Raw genomic sequence first — 20419 nt, forward strand, 5'->3', positions numbered from 1 at the left:
CATTCATCTCAATTATTTTCTGAATTTAATTTGTTTTGTCCAAACCAAATTACCTTTTTATCTTCGGTTATAAATTACAAGAAATAAGCGCCCACTTGATGGCCCTAATTATGATGGATTACCTTAAATTAGAGATACAGTGAATTTAACTCAGATAATTATCACACACCCTGATACATATTTTCGGAAATATGCCATTAAGTAAATTCATTGTTTCTTCTTCAGCATAATTATGATTTAGGGATCCTCTCGTACTAAATCGATAGTTATGATAGGAACATTATATAAAAAGAATATATTTCGACTATTGCTGATCAATCTTAAATAAGAATATACAATTTATTTTAATCATAGTTGGGTGTGGAGTACCTCAGATACAAATAACGCGAGAACATTAAATTTTTGAGAGCAAAATACACAAAAAGAAAACATCTTTAATTATGTGATCATACAATAGACAATATAGTGGAGTGCTTTAAGCCCTTATGAGATACAAACCTCGGAATTCATTTACTGTAAACGAATTTATATAAAACTTTTTGCATTGTATTGTTAATAACATATATTGCAAAGTTTACCTATTTAAATTCGTTGCTTTCACTTTAGTACCTATTTAAATAAACACACACATATACAAATGCATACATACAAGATGGCTCCGTTTTCCGGAAAAGCTCTGTATCAGGATTCCTATTTGAGATTTTCACTCTAAACCTATTACAAAATATATGTTTAATAGTAGTTCACCTTTCAAAAATGTTTTTATAGATATACAGGGTGAGTCAAATATATATCATTTATTTATTCGAGTTTAGTGAATTTGCTCTAAAATTCTGGTTCCAAAAATACCTTAATACCGTAGAGTATATTAAATGGTCTTTGAATTATATTATGACCACGTCCATGAGGACGTCAATATAGACGTCCAGGAACCTTCGTATGAGAACTTCTAATCGAGACGATCGACTTATTGTAGGTAAGTTTATCGCTAAGAAACCGCCGTTATCCAGCTTTTCAAATTGATAATGAATTGCACTTAAGAACCGTACATATTAACTACCGGACTACAAGAAGAAGATTAAATGAAGCAAATCTTATGTCAAGAAGGCCTGCTTCGGGACCAGAACTTACTAGATGTGTTTACTAGGCCCAAAAGCAAAAGCATAGTCTTAATGTAAATATTACGAAAAATGTTAGTGCCTTCTTTAAAACCGAATATTTCCAACAAAAATAAAGCTAATGAGATGAACCAAAAAACAAACCATCGAGAAAGGATGTATCTAGATGATAAAATAATTTTTAAATTTCTTGCTGTTTTAACATATTTCACAGAGTGTTTCAAACTTTCATAAAAAATATCAACATTTTGTTTTCCCTCATATAATTAACAGATGGGGAGTTTCATTTTTAATTTAGAAAAAGATTCTAAGAAGTCAAATAATTTGGCAACACACAGCTTAAAAAATCATCAAAAATAAATTAAAATAAAATATATTAACCTTTAAAATACATCAAAGTTTTAAGGTGCCCATTTTTCGTGCCGGTGAATGTATTTCAAAAACTATACATTTTAGTCATCTACTTTTGTAATGAAACAAACCTTTACTTTTTTACTATCAATTAAATATATAGGGTGTTCCATTACAAAAAAACATAACTTTGATGTGTAACTTTTTTTGGGGACACCCTGTAGAACTCTACATAATTTAGAAAATATTTTAAATTGACTTACATAAGCTCAGAAAATTTCACTTCAATACAAACTTTTGTTCTCCTTGCAAAAACCGCGTCGTATATGACGCTCCACCCTGTATAATTCGATTTCAATCAAAATTTCAATGATTAGAATATAAGCAGAATAGGTATAGCTTATGTATTAGATTTATTTATTTCAATAAATTTACTTAGAAAAAGAATTAAAAAAATCAAAATATTAAGAAGGAAATAATTAAGAATTTACTAAAATTACTAAAATAAAAAATTAAAAGCGACGAAAAAAATGGGTAAACATTTTAGTATTTTTTCTATAAAACAGAATACAGAAGGTTTCACATTAATACATTGACAGTAATTGAATTTCGAGGTAAAAGTCTCTGGGCACTAATAGCCGAGACAATAGCAGTTTAATTTCCCGTTTAACGGGCAGAAACTTCGTCTTTCATTCAGTTGGGACAGGCTACATATTTCAAACAATAGAGTACACATGCTAGTGAACCTACCTGCAATATATATTTCATCGTCATCAGCATCATTTTCAGGTTATTCAACCATTTCCAATTATGGTGTAGCCTCCCTCACATACTCTCTTTGTAGTTGAGCCTATTGTTGTCTATTGTTGGCTGTGCGGACCCAAGTTATCCCTGCTAATTTTCTAATATCATGGTCCCATCTCAGGTTCGGTCTTCTTCTAGGTTTCTTAATTCTTCGTGGGTACCATGCTGTATTTTTTGTGGTCCATCTGTTGTCCGTTCTTTTTGCCAGGTATCCCCCCCATTGCCATTTGAGGGATTTGACGACTCTGTGGTGTCATCCTGGGTCTTTCTTGGTTATTCCCAGCATATTCGTTCCATTGAGCGTTGTGCGACCTGAAGTTTCCTTATGATGTCCGTTTTAAGTGCCCAAGTTTCGCATGCATAGGTCATGACTGGTAGTACACATTAGTCGAATGTTTTCTTCTTTAGATAGAGTGGCATTCTAAATTTCAATATAATTGAGTTTCTTCTACGCTAACTTAACTATTCTTCTGTTGATTTAATTATTTAGAGTACAATCAATAAATATGTACGCATTAAACAGAAAATTCGCACAGAAGCAGGTGAATGGTTAAAATTCTGTGCTTTTCTCAGTATAATAAATGTTTTTGCATAATATGGATTAAAGCCATCTCAATTCTGCGAATATCGTATCGAATCGATTTAAACTATCGATATACTTAAGGTCGGTAAATCCCTAATACAAATCCGATAAAATTGATGCGGAGAAATGCTACAGATTTTCTAGTTTCTAGTTTTGGTGTTTCAAAGAACTGGTCTCGGCCTCTCTTGGCCTTTTAGAGCGTCCGGAGACTATACGACTATCTAAAAAATTTACATGCACTTTCCTATACGGCGCGGCGTGCTTGAGCTTAATGCCGTTTCGACATCATCAGCGAGGCATGCGTACGAGTGCCTTTCATTCCGTTTTTAATCTCGATGGGCGTAATGGAGGAGAATGAATAAAAAAGGGGCTATAAAAGCGATGCCATAATTTCCGACGAAATTCTTACAAGTCCCGACGACAAAATTGGACGATAATATACGTACAATTGCAGACGGGAAGATTTCTTGTGCAAACAAGATTACCGCTTAATGATATCGTATTAAAATGCCCTGTGATTGAATCAGTAAGATACGAGCCGAGATGCGTTTTTTCATCGTATTAGCCCAAGGGTTTTAAACTATAGTAAAAAGTAGTTTACTCGTGCTTTTTTCATTTAATGTTATTTTATTACAGTTGGTGGTTGGAATCTTTGGTGTTACAACAGCAAAATAGAGCACTAATTTACCACAATACACCAAATCATTTTCTTAAACACTGTGCGCACGTTTCGCTAAACATATTAGCATCATCAGCAGATGATTATAAACATTTTTTGAAGTTTTAATCTTCTACTGATGATGGTAACATAGTTGTGTTTCGGTCCAGTGTTTAAAAAAATATTTTGGTGTATTGTGGTGAGCGGATAAAAATATGTCAAAAAGTTCGCATAAATCTATGTCCGAAAATACTTCGTTTCTTAGATACAAGGTGTAGAAGTTTCATTTTTATTTCGATTTCTTTCAAATAATTTCTGAACTATAGAGATATGAACTATAGATACATGAGAAATTTAATTTCGATGTCAATCTGACTCCTACTTGTAGCGGGCGCTACCTACATGTGTTTCAACAGTTTTGAAGAGCAATAATTTTTCATCCGTACCTGTATAAAATTACTGAGTGAAAAAATGTACATTTCCGTCATTTTCTACGTAAAAAATTCTCGTCTCTTGGTAAAAATTGCTATGAGCAACCGTTCTCAAGATATTTAGAATGGAAATTGTCAATACATGTCATTATTGACAAAAAGTAAACATGTTGAGTAAATAGTTATTTGACTGAAATGATAAATTTAGAAACTTTTTATTTTTTTTAATTTTTTCTTTGAAAAATTATGATAAAACAGTTTCTGTTGAACTTTTGGCACAAAATATTTCAAATTTATAGTTTCAATGATGTTTAATTTATGTCAATTATGACAGGTATTGATAATTTCGATTCCAAATATCTCGAGAACCATTAGTCGTAGAGATTTTTACCAAGAGAACTTTTTTACGTAAAAAGCGTCGTAAACGCATATTTTTTACTCTGTTGTTTTATACAGAGACGGACGAAAAGTTACTTTTCAAATCAGTTAAAAAATATATAGATGGCGCCCTCTACAAGCCAGTATCATATTGACATCAAAATCAAATTTCTCATGTCAAAAAACTCCCAGAAACCAATTTTCATCCAAATATCGATGTTAGTTCAGAAATTTATTTGGAAAAAATCGAAATAAAAATGAAACTTCTACACCCTGTATCTCTGAAGCTCAGGAATAAACTAGGACATACATTTATACGAACTTTTTTACTTATTTTTATGCGCAGAATATGCTGCCGAAGTTTCCGGAATACAGTTCGGACCAACCTGTATAGTGTCGTAATACATTTTACACTTTGAGCCATGTTCATTCCCAATCTTATTTTATTCTTTATTGAGACTAATGACAGACCTTTCAAACTTGGGGATATATGATTTCTTTGTTATATAGGGTATTTTTAAGTTTCCATAAAAAAACATTCATATCAAATGCTGTGATTTGCCAGTTTTTGGTATTGTTAAAGTCATATTTTGACTAGAACAGCATAACAATTGGGGGATGGAACCTTAGATGTCACAACATTAAAATAAAACACTATTTTACCACATTATGCCAAAACACTTTACTTTTAACAATTTTGGACTTTTGGACGCGCGTTTTTTTAATCATCTCTTTAGTATCATCTGCTGATGATGATAATAGGTACAGTTAGCGAAACGCGCGTCCTGTTTTAAAAATAAATTGTTTTGGTGTACTGTGATGAATTAGTGTTTTATTTTGCTTTTTATTTATTTTATTTTTATTTTGCTAGAACAAGATATCTAAAATTTTTTAAATTTTTCTGTGCAATTTTCGAACCTTTAGTAATTTAGCTTAATAAAGAGCTGTCATACTTAAAAAATGAAAAATCAGTCAACCTCGAGCTCCGTATTGTATATATAGTTTTTATGTCTTCTTTCCCCTTAATGTACAGTTGACAAGTGAAACATATTAAAATGGCTCTTGCATTTCGCAATAAAAGACTTAAAATCAGGGCGAGCGACCCGATGCACCGGGCAGCTGAATGGAGCTTTGATTAAAACGGGGAGGTCGTCCCCCGCCACAGTCTACGCTCTCCCTTAGAGGAGATAGAAGCCAGACGAATAAGTTTGGATTTTATGTCGCTGCGCTATAAATTCGGCGTTCTTTAAAATGCAACAGTCTAAATATTGAAGAACATTAACAGTATCGACACTGAATAACAAATAAATATGTGATATACAAAATGTCATGTGAATGTGATAAATTTCATATTGGTGAAACATCTAGATCAGAGATTCCCAAATTTCGTCATCCTATACAGGGTGCTACAAATTCGAGGTACGAGCATTGTTATCTCGGTAATCGTAATAGATACGCACATGGTTAAAGTGGGGCAAAGTTGCCGTATTGGGGTGTTCACCAAGATGCCATCAAAAAAGATTTAAAAATTTCAAGAATTGCTGAGTTTTTTTGGAAAAAACTGATTTTTTTTGAAAATCAATTTTATTATTTCCTGTCGTTAGTTTATAGAAAATCAAAAAACTAATTGCACAATCTCACAGCTACTTTATTAGGGCAATCTGATAGTATTTTTAGATTTTTAAATTAGCTGACAATTTGTGAGATACAGAGACCAACTTAATTTTTTTAAATACGGACCTGCACTTTTTATTTGAAGTTTTGAAAGAACTCGGTCTCCTGAATACAATGATGTGCCACACTTTATACTTTTTTTGTTTTGGATATCTTAACAGCAACAAAACTATTTAATTATTATTTAAAATAATTTCAAGTCCGACTCTGGTTTCTTAAATTATTTAATCTGATTATATTCATCGCAACAATATTGATCAGCGCTAATTAACATTAAATAAGGAAAATTGAGCTAATTGGAAGATTCAAATAAATAATATCCAGGTCAGAAATTTAAAGATATTATTTTTAATTTTTTTTATTGTGAATTTGAAATCTCAGTGTGCGATCTAACAATATGCATAATATTAATAGTAGTTATTATAAATAAATCAACTTCTACAAACTAGTTTCTAATGTTCTACATGTTCGAAACGGTTACCACCCTCTCTATTGCACAAATTTATTTTTAGCTCAATTATATTTATAGCTCTTTGAACTTTTTTCTTATACTTCCGAATGCATTTTGTACTCTTTATTGTAAATCTTGAGATGAATGGATTTCACTTTTACAGATGACGTCAAATAATGTAGCCCCTTGGCGATAGGTCCTCTCACTTGGCAGCACCTTCGTTGGACATTATAATACTTCCGGGAAAATGATTTGATCGTTTATATTATAATATAATATTTATATTAACTATTTTATTGCATTTGATTTTCCGTATTCAATGTTTTACCCAAGTCATTGTTAAGTTAAATTTAAGAATAGATTAAAAAAAGAGCCGGACTTTAGTTTAAAATAAATGAATTAGTTTAAATAAATTGTGTTCAAATGTCAGAAAAAAAAATATTAAGTGTGACACATCATTGTACTCATGAGACCGAGTTCCTTCAAAATATGAAATAAAAAATGCAGGTCCGTATTTAAAAAAATTAAGTTCGCCTCTGTATCTCAAAAATTATCAGATAGCCCTAATAAAGTGGCTATAAGAATGTGCAATTAGTTTTTTGATTTTCTAAAAAGTAACGACAGGAAAAAATAAATTTGATTTTCAAAAAAATCAGTTTTTCCCCAAAAACTCAGCAATCCTTGAAATTTTTAAAACTTTTTTAATGGCATCTTGGTGAACATCCCAAAGCGCAACTTTGTCCCAATTTAACCATGTTCGTATCTATTACGGTTACCGAGATACCAATGCTCGAATTTGTAGCACCCTGTATATTAGATCTAACGATGGAAATTTGCGTCGACTCTGGGAGTCCGCTCTAATAAGAGTAACACACTGGATGATGGAACATCAACTCCAGTTGGCATCACATAAAACAGAGGTTGTATAATTGACAACACGAAGGAAGATGACTCCCATATCTTTTCAAATTTTGTAAAGGTTGATTCTCCTTATTTTATAAAGGTTGATCTTCCGTTTCCCTTCCGTTTACATACAATATTATACCATGTAAATGAATAGGACAATGCACACTATATCCGTTCCGTTTCCCTTCCGTTCCATATCCTTTCTTTCCATAAATTTTTTTGGCGGACGGACTGAAGCGTATCGGAAACAGCGTTGTCAAGTTCTTACATTTGTACCAGCTCTGTTAAAATTTTGCTGATATTTATTTATTCTTTCACCTTTTAATTAAATCTGTTACCTTTTTTAAAAGATACAAATTTTTAAAATGAAACTTTCGTAATGATTTTTCGTAAATTGTACAATAAAAAGTATGGAACTGATATGGAACGGAAGCTTTATGGATAGCGCCAATATACAATAAAAAATACGGAACGGATATGGAATGGAAACGGAAGGTATAGTGAGAATCAACCTTAAGGCATTGAAATATGTGGGGGTATGGTTAGACAGCAAGTTGACTTTTGAAGTACATTTAAGCAAAATTGCCGCTAAAGCAGAAAGAACCGTTACGGGGCTATCCTCGTTGATGCCAAATAGCCAAGGTCCTAGGTCATCCAAAAGACGGATCCTGACAAGCGTTGTGCATTCACAAAATCTATATGCCGCACCGGTATGGTACAAAATAGTTGAGAACCGCAAACGTTTGTATAACCTTACTTCATGGGACACAGGTCACAGGGTAGATTTTAACAATGCAAAAATTACAATGAAAGAAACGATAGCCTTTAACGAGAAATAAAAGAGGCCTTTTAATACAATCAAATATAAATAGAATCATTTTCTTTGAGATTTGTAATATATCGCTATTTTTTTCAGAATTATCTTGAAAACCGTATTGTCGAACTGGAGATTGCCCTAGAAAACGTCCAGAAAAACGAACTACGAGATAAGCAAACCATAACCAAGCTCACGAAGCAGTTAAATAGGGTAAGTAAAAAATTGTGGTTTCATTTTGTAAGCAAAATACTTTTTTAAACGTCACAAAAGTATTAATTTTTGCGATAAGATTGACAAATATAAAAAGGTCATTAAGGTCTAGGTATAAAAGTAAAACACTTTTACGCTTAAGCACAAAAGTACAAAAATGTATTATTAAACTGATATTAACTGTCAGATTCAACGAGTTGATGAGAACATTGTTGCCCGATATGAAATAACTTACAAGTTATTACTTTTTATACATTTGCGACGTTTGAACAAATAGCATGTTGTAACGTTTTTAGTTCGTTACATGTCTTTTTTATATATGATATATATGATGTCTGGCGTATCGTCATCGGATTCCGTATCGTTCAGGCCTGATAATTTATTTGGCACGCTTGGCGTAATTTTTACGTTCCCTAGTCGCCAACCCTGTTATCGCTCTGAGGAGGCGCTGTCAACATCGCTTCTGTCAACTCTCTCCGTGCTTAACCTCACTTGCTTTTAGCGCTCTGTTGTATCCGGGCTTTTAGAAATGGTGATTATTTAAATCTTGCTGTATAATTTGAATCAGCTGCTATTTCAAAGCAACAGGTAAAGATGAGATATTATCCTTTTAGGTTCGATATTATTACTGCATATTTTTAGGGTAGAGTTTTGGATGTCTCAACTTAACTTGTATTTGTATTTTGCTGGCACGTTGGCGTCCCTTTTCTTTTGTCCTCCAGAATGTTACATGGAAGAAAGGACAGTTTCTTTGTTTATTATTGAGCCCTCGGAAGTAATTCGAGGTAGGTTTATTTTGTTTATTAGACTTTGTTTGGTTTTTTAAACAAGAGTTTCATATTTTTAGGGTCTTATGGACGGACTATTTACAAGGTACGGGCATTATCCAAGGTCCTAGTAGTATCCAAGGTACGGGTAGTGTTCCCCTGTACCGTTATCTTATGGACGGACTGTGTCCAAGGTATGGGCAGGTGTCCCATATCTATGTATTGATTCCAAGGTTCGGGCATTATACAAGGTCCTAGTAGTGTTCCAAGGTACGGGTAGTGTCCCCATATTGCCCAGCGTGGATGTAGCTTGAGCCCCATGCTACTTCGTTCCCATCCATAAGCTAGTTAGTAGTTACGGCTGTATCAATTCATGGTGTCCTCATTCTGACCCCTTTTGTTGTATTGGATGGCCGAGTACAGAGATACGAGACCACCTCACGCTGCTACTGTTTGAAGCAAGATTACATAAAGAACAGCTTAACAGCAGAAAGTGTAGATTTAAGTTCTAGTTTTATATTTAACATTTAAAACATTTTCAGTCTTAAACAATAACGTACATCTTAAGTAATATCGTACAGACTATGTTTAGTGATTAGATTGTTAAGAACATTCATGTCGATTTAATATTTAAAATATGATTTAGATCTTAGGTTTCATTACATTACGTCTTGCAATAGTATTACTTTCATAGATATTTAGTACAACTCTTAACACCATTTTTTTTTGACATATAACCACTATATATTTATTAGAATTCTACAATGTCATGTACCAGCAAAGAACATCATGAAATATAGTCATTAGTTTTAAGTAATATACAACTGTGTTTTCTTTCTCTGTACATGCCTGGCGCCCAATATCTGTATTTTTTGTTTATTGTTATTGATTGGTTTTCTCTCTAGTGAAATACCTTATCTCTCCGATGATGACTGCTCTCCGATGAAAAGCTGCCATTCGCAGTGGTAATGTTTTATAAAAAACGCTACAATGTTCTATTCGGAGTAAAATTATCCTTTTTTTCATCAACGTCATTGTCGTTTTAACGTCAAAAAAGTATTAGTTTTTGCGACGTGATTGACCTAGGCATAAAAGTAAAGCACTTTTACGCCTAAGCGTAAATAATATTTTCGTAATTTTATACGAAAATATATTATTAAACTGACATGAAGTGTCAAATTCAACGAGCCGTAACCATAGTTTTTCGATATACAATTACATACTTACAGGGTATGTACTTTTAATTTTTTTTTATATTATTTGGAACGTTGAAAATTGTTTAAAAATTATTAGTGACGTTTGAAAAAAATAGCGGGTTCTATTCGGAGTAAAAGTGACGTTTTGTGCCTTGCCTGTAATGTTGGAATGGGTAACGCTCGTCCGTGAAACGCATAGCCTCGCCAAAAAATATCATCTTTACTCCCAATAAAACAATATACTATTTTTTTTACAATTTTGTATCATATGTAAATAAATGGTCCATAACGCGTGTGATACGATCAAAATAAAAAAGCTTCAAGATGGCTTGGAAATGACAATTGATGAATTTTTCTATATAATTGTTTCCCTATAATGATCCTTTAAAATCTCAAAGGAAACTATAAAGACTTTGAATATTAATTTACTCTTATAGCTTAAGATTAATTGGAAATTTATTTCAAAAAGAGCCGAATTTATGTTATAATTAGCACTGATATTTAGGAAAAAAATAGTTTTGACTTATTTTCAGAACTAAAAAACTAATTTTAAGGAATTTAAATGTTGAAATATTTAGTATTAAGGTGATAATCTTGCTAATTTATGACCCTTTTTAATTTTGTATCGATCGATAAGCTGTTATCAACAGAACGTGCTAACACGATGGCCGCACCTACACTCTTAATATACGTTTTGAAAACAATTCGTCCTTCCCTGCTATAACTCATAAAAGGGGTGTACGTTTCCATCGCCAACTTTGGGCGTTCTTCCATAAAATCTTCCATTATTCCAGTTTTTATAGTTGTGTTATGTCTCTGCGTTAAATCACTTCCAAACTTTTTTTCTTATGGCGCTTTATATAGGGACGTCACTCGTAAAATACAATTTTGTCTGATTCTGACAGATTTTTCCAAGACACGCAGATCTGTAAGCCGATAAAATATTATATTTAAACAAAGGAATATAACATAATTTGTAAAGGAGAAATGACACTTTAACACGCACGAAATATCTTAAGAACATTCAGTTTTTATTTCTCTTGAATGTCGGAATATTGTAATATCAATATGTGCACATATTGAAAACATGTTTTCAACTTTTCTTGAGATTTTGAATTAAATCAAAACCAATACATTATTTTTGAAAAAAATCTGATATTGGTTTTGCTGAAGATGTTGAAGTCAGCGCTTATACTAAAATGGCATTAGTTCATTAAAAGTTTTTAGGGGCCATAATTTGCTCTTTTTAGGTCAAGATTATTTTGAGAGGTACTTAATAAATATTTTTGTAGGTATCTGCAATATCACTTTCAAGGGCAAATGGCAAAAAAAATAAAAGCAAATCATGCGTTAGCTTAAAAACGAAAGTTACAATATAGGCAAAGACTTTAGGTTTATAAAGTTATGGAAAGTTATTATCAAAAAATACTATAGCTAAGTAGCTGCAATAACTGGCTAATTGTTATTATGAGAAAACTTTTAGCTATTTCTAAAAAATAATCTAAAAATGATGAAAATTTAATAACCATTATTAATTTTATTACACTCACACATTCTACTGATGCAAAAAAATACAGTATTTTAATTTATAATCTATATCGGGTGCGTCTCAAAAGTGGCTCACCCCTATAACTTTTTTATTTTTTTAGATAACAAAAATGAGATTTGGTATATTAGTATATGACATAAATTAGGATTGATTGACTTATTCAATTGTTTTCGGCCACTTCCTGTTTCACCGGAAATCACCACAACTTTTGATTTTTAAATGGCACCCTCGGTATTTTTTTTTACTTTATTCGATAGAAAATGACACTCCGAATAGAATGACATACATATCATATGTTAACTTTTGACATTTTCGCTTAAAACAAAATTGTATTTTAAATTTCAATCTAGCGCGCCATGGCTGTGTTTAAAACGCTAATTTTTAATCAAGGGGCCTTGGAAAAATAGATTTGATCGTCTAATGTTTTTAGTGTCTTATCCTGGCCGGTTAAAAGATGCCCAAATAGTATTTTTAATCATATCTCAATTTTTTCAAATGGAACAAAAGTGACTCATTACCATATTTGGAAAAAGCATTTTTTTAGGAATAATTTGATACCACACACTTGGTATTTTGAGTCAAATTGTCCTTATGAACCACATGTTACAATTTCAAATAAAGCATATGATATGTCAATCTATTCAGAGGGTGATTTTCTATCGAATAAAAGTAACAAAATACCGAGGGTGCCATTTAAAAATCAAAAGTTGTAGTAATTTACGGTGAAACAAGAAGTGACAGAAAACAATTGAAAACGTCAATCAATCCTAATTTATGTCATATACTAACACACCAAATTTCGTTCTGTAATCTGCAAAAATAAAAAAGTTATAGGGGTGAGCCACTTTTGAGACGCACCCGGTATATATATATACTTGGTATTATAAAATGTGAGCAAACTGGTAATTTTGTAAAGAATGAAAATTACATACAGTAAAAAAATACACAAATATAACCCAAGTAGCATTTTCACGACTTGCGACCACATGTTTACTAAACACAACGTTGGATTAGTTACAAAAAATAGTTAGCTCTCTACCTTGGGTATTAAAATAAATTTAAACGTTTTTATAACGTTGTGCCGACGTTGGACTAGTACTACAGCAAAGTAGGAAGCTTCTGCGACGTCGAATAAACGTTGTCTTGTAACCTTTTTTGCTTAAGTGATCTTTAGGTGATTTGGACAACGTAGTTACAACGTTGGATAATATAGAGTTTTCCGACGTCAGTTTCAGGACCTATTCCAACGTTATGCAAACGTCGTCTGTTTTACTAATTCCAACGTTGTTTAGATTTCCTTATTCTTACGTTGGTAGGACGTAGAGTCACTACCTTTTTGCAACTGTATTGAACCATAACCTTAAATCTTAAATTTTCAATTCATTGTTCTGTTCAGTCAGACAGTTCAGTGCTGTTTTTGTTTTTATAAAAAAAAAACTTAATTAAAATGGGACATAAGAAAGGTACATATAAAACTAAATTTAAATATACATCGACATATATTACCGACACTTCCTCGTTTATTTAGATTATAGAGGGCGGCACAAGCTAGACTCTAGAATGACTAAATTAGGCAATCTTGCGACTAGTATACTACCTGTTAAGGCCGAACTGCGACTTTATTAGTCCAGTATGCGACTACTCGAACTACTCCATCTTAATCTCCAAAACAACAAAGTTAAAGCCGCCATGTTGTTAAATAAGAAAATGTTTCGTTCTTAAAATAGCAATTCCTGCTTTTTGAATACATTAACTTGAAATATTTGACCCTAAAAAATACGCGGAAACAATTTTTTCGAATGCGAATAAATTATTCTCATTTTACTAAAAAAAAAATTCAAGAAAATTTTTAAAACTTCTTTAATTTCAAGGCCCATTAGTATTTTTTAAAGTAGAAACAATACATTTATCAATAAAGTTGTTTGCGTTTAACTTTTTACCTTGGGTAACGAGTTACAGAGTCGGTTAAAGTGTTTCAATAATTATGATCTTCAAACATCCTCCACACTTAAATACTTTTGTTTTGTTTTCCTTCACTGCCATCTGACATATGTCTCTAACTAAATTATAAATATAATATTTTTACTATAATTATCCCAATTTAGGATAAAACGCGACTTAGACGCCATATTAGTTTTGTATTTCTGTGAATTATAGGATTTTAAACAACGTTGCAGTTTGTACTAAATTAGGCTTCTAGCCAACGTCGGTATCCAACGTCGTTTCGACCCAAAAATTATTCTCCAAACTAGTGCAGACTAGGGTTGGCACGAGGTTGTGCCGACGTTGCGCCCCGACGTTTGGTCGCGTGACACAACGTTGTCCCGACGTCCAAATGCTGCTTGGGAATATAGTATACAAAATATAAAAACTGTAAAAAGTAAAAATAAAGAAATAGTACAATAGTACAATAGTAAATATAATAAGTAAATATAATAGTAAAAAGTAAACATATTTTCCGTTTTAAAGAGCAAAACTCTCATAGAGTAAAAAAATAACACAAATGTATACAAAATATAAAAACTCCATATGGAAGATTTTTTTTCGGGACACTGGACCACCCTGTATACCTTTATAAATGTCTGGCGTATAAGTTTATCAAAACAGCAAAATGAAATATGTATGGAAAGTATCGGAAGAGGAAAAACATCAAGAGTTATTTTTGGGATACATTTCTGTCGGGTCCACACTGACACTGGCGAATTTTTCATGCGAGACGCCGATCTGTCTGCAGCATTGCGATTTTCCTTAAGAGTGAAAGGCATAAAATTCAATATACGGTCTCGAGAAATAGGTTAGTAATAAAGCACAGACGGGTTTTTAAATAAAATCGGAATATTTATGAGGTATAGGTCGTAAAGGCTTTTGAAATATTCAGTAGTGAAATGAAACTATGTAAATTATATATTGTCTTTAAAGAGAGAAACAACTTGAACAACTATGAGGTTGTTCTTCTCAATACTACTATTAATAGGGAGACTAATTTTTGACAGTGACGTCGTAGCTCTATTTTTTAACGACTTCTGAAAATTTCATTAAACTCTGTCAAACGACTATCTTTATTCATTCTATCAATTACAACTAGATGTAATAACTACTTTCAAATATTGCGACTATAGTCTGTCCAACGAAAAGATCCTTGACAGTGATAGATGTGTCCGTCATTTTAATTTCAAAGTAGTTTATTTTATTTTACGAAGAAATAAGTTGGTACAACTGGAACGCATAGCAGGAAATTAATATATGTATTTAAAATTTGACGGACAAGTAACTTTAAAATATTGTGAAAAAAACTGTATAAAACTGAAAAAATGTAATCGAGTTATTTTATTTAATAAAAAACGGTATGTGTTAATACAAAACAAACAAAAATAAGACACAACATACCAAAAAATATTATGATTATATTTATCAATATAAATTATGTACAAATACAAATTTGTAATATTCCGCAGGAATAAATAAAACAACATAAATAAAACAAACTATTTTATTAATAATAACACTTACCAAATTTTATACCTCACAGGTTGATTAATTAACTTAAATCTTAAGTTTTTTAAACCACTACCTTTTGGCATTATTTTTCTGCAGTACTAAAATCCATTATTTACCTATCGTGTGATGTCGATATTTTACAGCTGCTCCAGTTTTTAGTATGTGTTTAGTTGGTCCTTCTACCATATTCGAGATGCACTTATCTACGACGAGATGGTATACGAACTTTATTGATAGTAACTTTATTGGTGTATCTGTATAAGACTTTCTGCCTGGGCAGCGAGTATTAACCATAAACTGTGCTCTGGGTTCTACAGTTAATTTACACTCGATTTTTCCTCCACTTGACTTCAAAAGACACAAAACACACGTAATAACACGAATCAAAATGCATCATCTTCCAACTTCCAAAACGCAGGGTATTTGACAAAAGTTGTCACAAAATTATAACCTATAATTTGGGAAGACTTTGACTAACGTCAAAAATCTAAAGGCGAGTTCAAACGTATCGGCGCCGGCGTCCGTTTGTCGTACATCGTTCCGTCAAACCAATAAAATTGAAATACGATCTGTCATTTTTAAAATAAATCAATAAAACTGGTTAAAAACAAAAGTGACGACGCATGACGAATTTATATTTAAACCCATCTATAGTTAACTTAAAAATTATTAGAAACTTTTTTTAGTAAAATAAATAGATTGGTATGGGACGTCATCTGCTTTTCTTCTGTCGAAATCTTACCTGAGAAAAAAAACAGAGTATAGGTGCTATAATAAATACTACACTTCATATTAATAAAATTCGAATTTTATTCGGACGAAGTCGCAAGAAAAAACTACACTCAGATGCAAAAAAACGGTGAAACGGAGAAATTTTTGGTAAAATTTAAAGTGTTATATTTTTGTTATTTTTACCCCTATTTTCATGAATTTTTTATCAACCTGTACATAATTATATCAACTTTAATTTGTAAACTCAGTTTTTTATAAACTTTAATATTTGGCATATTATACAGGGTTAATCGAGGAGTTATTTTTTTACCTTAACTTTAAAACACTCTGTGCAATAATTTCGTTAGCAAATTTTCCGAAAACATTATTTTCGGTCAGAACCATGTCTACTGTATATTCTGTTTTTTGGATCATGTCAATATATATCTTGGTTATTTTTTAAGAGCAAAATGAACTTGACACCAACAATTTGCAATTTTTTCATTTATAATTTTTTTTTGAAGTTATTTTTGAACATGACAAGCCGGCTTTGGTGATTATTGTGAACTGTATACTATTAAGAACTGCCCATCATGTTCGACGTTTGGAACATGCTTGGCAGGAGGGTTAGAGGTCGCGAAGCGGTACCAGCATTATTAAATGAACTTCGCTTGGTTACTAAAGAAGAATGGGAAAGCATAACGCAATAATATGATATATGCAGCCTCAATGACAGTATGAACGGATGTATACAGGCAGTTATAGCAGCCAAGGGAAGCAATGCAATGTATTAGGTTATTTTTTACAATTCTTTTTTTCTGTTTGTAATGCAATCTAATGTTGAAAACCAGGACTGTATCTTTAGTATCGTTACCGTTTTTAGCCGACCATACCAATAGGTATGGGAGGCTATTAAGATCGACAAAAAAAAATAACTTCACTCAAAATGAGTTATTTGGGTCATAAATGACCTAAATACAAAATATTTTTCGTGCCTGTCTGTCTATCTGTCTCTCTGTCCGTCTATAACGCGATAACTCAAAAACCGCTAAACCGATTTTAACCAAATTTGGCACTAAAATACTGTGGCACTCGAGAATCTGGCCATTAGTTTTTGGTGGGGGTGGGGGGTTGGGAAGGGGGTATGAGAGGGGGTTAAAAATTTAAAAAAATCGTAACTTCAAAATGACAGTAGCTAGCGAAACGCGGTTTTCAATTTAAGATTAAGAATAATATTTGCAACAAAATTTGTAATAACATCAAAATCAGTCAAAGCCGCAGTTTTTGAGATAAAAAAATTGGCGCCGGTAGGCACGTATAGCCGCCCATACTAAAATATGTTAATATCTCGAAAACTGCGACTTTAACTGATTTTAATGCTATTACAAATTTTGTTGCAAATATTATTCCTAATCTTAATTTGGAAACCGCGTTTCGCTAGCTGCTGTAATTTTGGAGTTACGATTTTTTTTAAATTTTTAACCCCCTCCTATACAACTTACCAACCCCCACCCCCACCAAAAACTAATGGCCAGATTCTCGGGTGCCACAGTATTTTTGTGCCAAATTTGGTTAAAATCGGTTCAGAGGTTTTTGAGTTATCGTGTTACAGACGGCAGACAGACCGACAGACAGACACCACGAAAATATTTTGTGTTTAGGTCATTTATGACCCAAATAACTCATTTTGAGTGAAATTAAAAAACTTTTTTTTGCCGATCCTAATAGCCTACCATACCTATTGGTATGGATGGCTAAAAAAATGAAAAAAATCATTTACTTTAAAACTAAAAGAACTGCCTACCAACTTTTTATTAACATTTTTTAGTATGGGCGGCTATACGTGCCTCCCGGCGCCAATTTTTAAATTTTGCTTTACCATTTTATATTTTGAAAAAATATGGAGTGAAATAGGAGTGAAAATCTCAAATAGGAAAACTTTTTAAAGAACTTTTTTATAAAATGTGTCACCCTATATTCTACGTAGTCTTTATTTACGTAACAAGAAATTTGTTTCCGATTAAAGAGCAGCACATTACGTTTGATTAACATCAAAGCAGTTTTCTTTATTACAAGGTTTATTCTACATAATGAAGGTAATTAATACCACTTTAAGCCAGTTTCACGACAAATTTCTCTGTTAATAAATAAAAGACAGCTCTTTGTGGAAGCCTTAAAGCTTTATTTGTAAGATATTGAGAGCCGTTTTGGAACTTTAATAGCCAGGACCGTCTTAATGATTAAAAGAAATGTTTTGAAATTTAAATTGGTGCAAGTCTCTTTATCAGAGACTATTATAATATTTTCGAAAATAGTTCAACATTTTTTCTGTATATCTCAGAAACAAATTTTAAGCATGTTATACAGGCCGAGTCTTAAATAAGTGCAAATATTTTCATTGTTGGTAGATCTATTTTGAGAGTATCTATTTTTCATTGGTAAATTTTGAAAACCACACTGTTTTTTTCTGACTTTTCGTCCAAATCACTTGTTAGGATATTACCAAGTTGTTAGATTTTTTAATTGAAAAATAAAAAAAATCCAAAAATTCTAAATTTTTGACATTTTTTTTCTCAAAGATTTTACTTATTCTTTACTATATTTTATACTTTACTTCACTAATTTAAGACTCCAAATGGGCACGTATGATTATTTTTAAAATCATAAAAAATGCGCTAGTGTAACAACCCAAATTCGTCAACAAAGTTTAAGAGGTAATATTTTTGGCCAACTGTATAACAAACAATTTAAATGAAAGAAAGGAACCTACGTTGTGTTAATTTTTTTTTATTGTGATTACCTCGGATGCGCCTCGACAGAAGCAATATTTTGGGAAGTTTGAGGAGAATAGGTTATGTAAATAAAACGCTAAATTTGTAAATAGCCCTACTTATTTTATTAAATGAAATGAAAAGAGTGCCGTACTCTGCCTGGAATTCACATGTAAAAGAGCATGACAGAGAAAACCATGATCAGTATTCCAGAGACTCTAACTATGCTGTCCTTAACTTTAATAAAAGAGAAATAATAATAATATAGAAGCTGTCCTCATAACCAGGTTTGTAGTTTTATACATTCAAAACATGCCACATTTATATCATTCAAAACTGAAGAGTGTTTGGTTAGCTAGCAGGTCGCCGCCTGCAGGTACTAAGGTCCTGGTTTCGGATCTCGAAGCTAAAGTTGGATGTTTGGTGTAAATATCTTAATATTATATTTATTGCTTTTAGTTGCCCTCTGCGAGCTAAGATATTTATCCCAGTCACGGTCGAAAAGTATTAGTACATTCAACAAGGCCCTTGTTCTCACCTCGAACCACAAACATCAACACGACTGGACAGTACATTATTGTATTTAGATTACTTTTAAACTGAAATTATTTACAGCATAAATAGATTCCATTAAATGCATACACATGTAATTCATAATGATTTAAGATGATAATTAAGATAATTCTCAGATGAAATAAATAAGGAAAAAGTTTAATACAGAATATTAGAACAGAAAAATAAAATATATGCTTTAGTTAACATTAGTTAAATAATGAGAAAATATTTACTTTACCTTTTCTAACATTCTTTGTCACAAAACTCAGGAACCAAAATAAATCAATGCGTCTCCAATGGTAGTCTAAAAGCTAATCCTCTTATAACTATCATCTCTGGTCGTCGCCTGATTTCCCTCTCCCTACTTTTGCGAATCATATTTTAAAAATCAATAATTTTATTTATGTATACAGATTGTCTTAAAAATGAATGTTTTGAATTTAAAGAAATATGTCTATTTTTAAATAGGCGGTTCATCTCACTAATAAACTTTTAATGTATAAGTTGTCCCATAGTCCCATTCCATTTTTTGTAATGGGTTTTAAAACTTGACTAAAATATCCTTTAATTTGATTTTCTAATGTCTAAAAACAGGAAAGTTACCTACCCATGCATCATACGGTATTTATTATTATAAATTACCTATGTCCTTTTAAATTGATACAAAATAAAATGCTATTATTGTGCATACATATATTATTTTGAATTAACGAAAAAAAAATAAAATAGCGTATTTTACTACTGTATGATTTTCCGAAAATAGGTTATCTGTGATTAAACTAAAGTAATTTTTAATGTAACATTTACGTCTTATTGACAAATTATTTATCTGCTAATAAATTAAAAGGTTTCCTCTGTTATTCCACTGTAATTATGTATACCTAACTAATATTTTTAAATCTCTAGCACAATGTTAAAAACATTCTAAATAAAGTTATTTATACTTTTTTTGTATATAATATTTATATTTATTGTAACTTTAAAAAACTTT

At 31.7% G+C, this 20419-nt stretch overlaps 1 protein-coding gene across 1 annotated transcript in view; it reads left to right on the top strand.

Moving 5' to 3' along the window:
- The window catches only part of LOC115877689, a 148873-nt gene extending 129523 nt beyond the window's left edge, over positions 1-19350 (top strand). The window contains exons 4-5 of the mRNA XM_030893956.1: positions 8271-8381; positions 19333-19350. Of these exons, the coding sequence (XP_030749816.1) occupies positions 8271-8381; positions 19333-19350 (129 nt within the window). The remainder of the gene's footprint in view (positions 1-8270; positions 8382-19332) is intronic.
- The last annotated feature ends 1069 nt before the right edge of the window (positions 19351-20419 follow it).

This window comes from Sitophilus oryzae, unplaced genomic scaffold, assembly GCF_002938485.1.
Source record: "Sitophilus oryzae breed Bouriz unplaced genomic scaffold, Soryzae_2.0 scaffold_1497_pilon_pilon, whole genome shotgun sequence".
In the NCBI taxonomy this organism is placed as follows: domain Eukaryota; kingdom Metazoa; phylum Arthropoda; class Insecta; order Coleoptera; family Curculionidae; genus Sitophilus; species Sitophilus oryzae.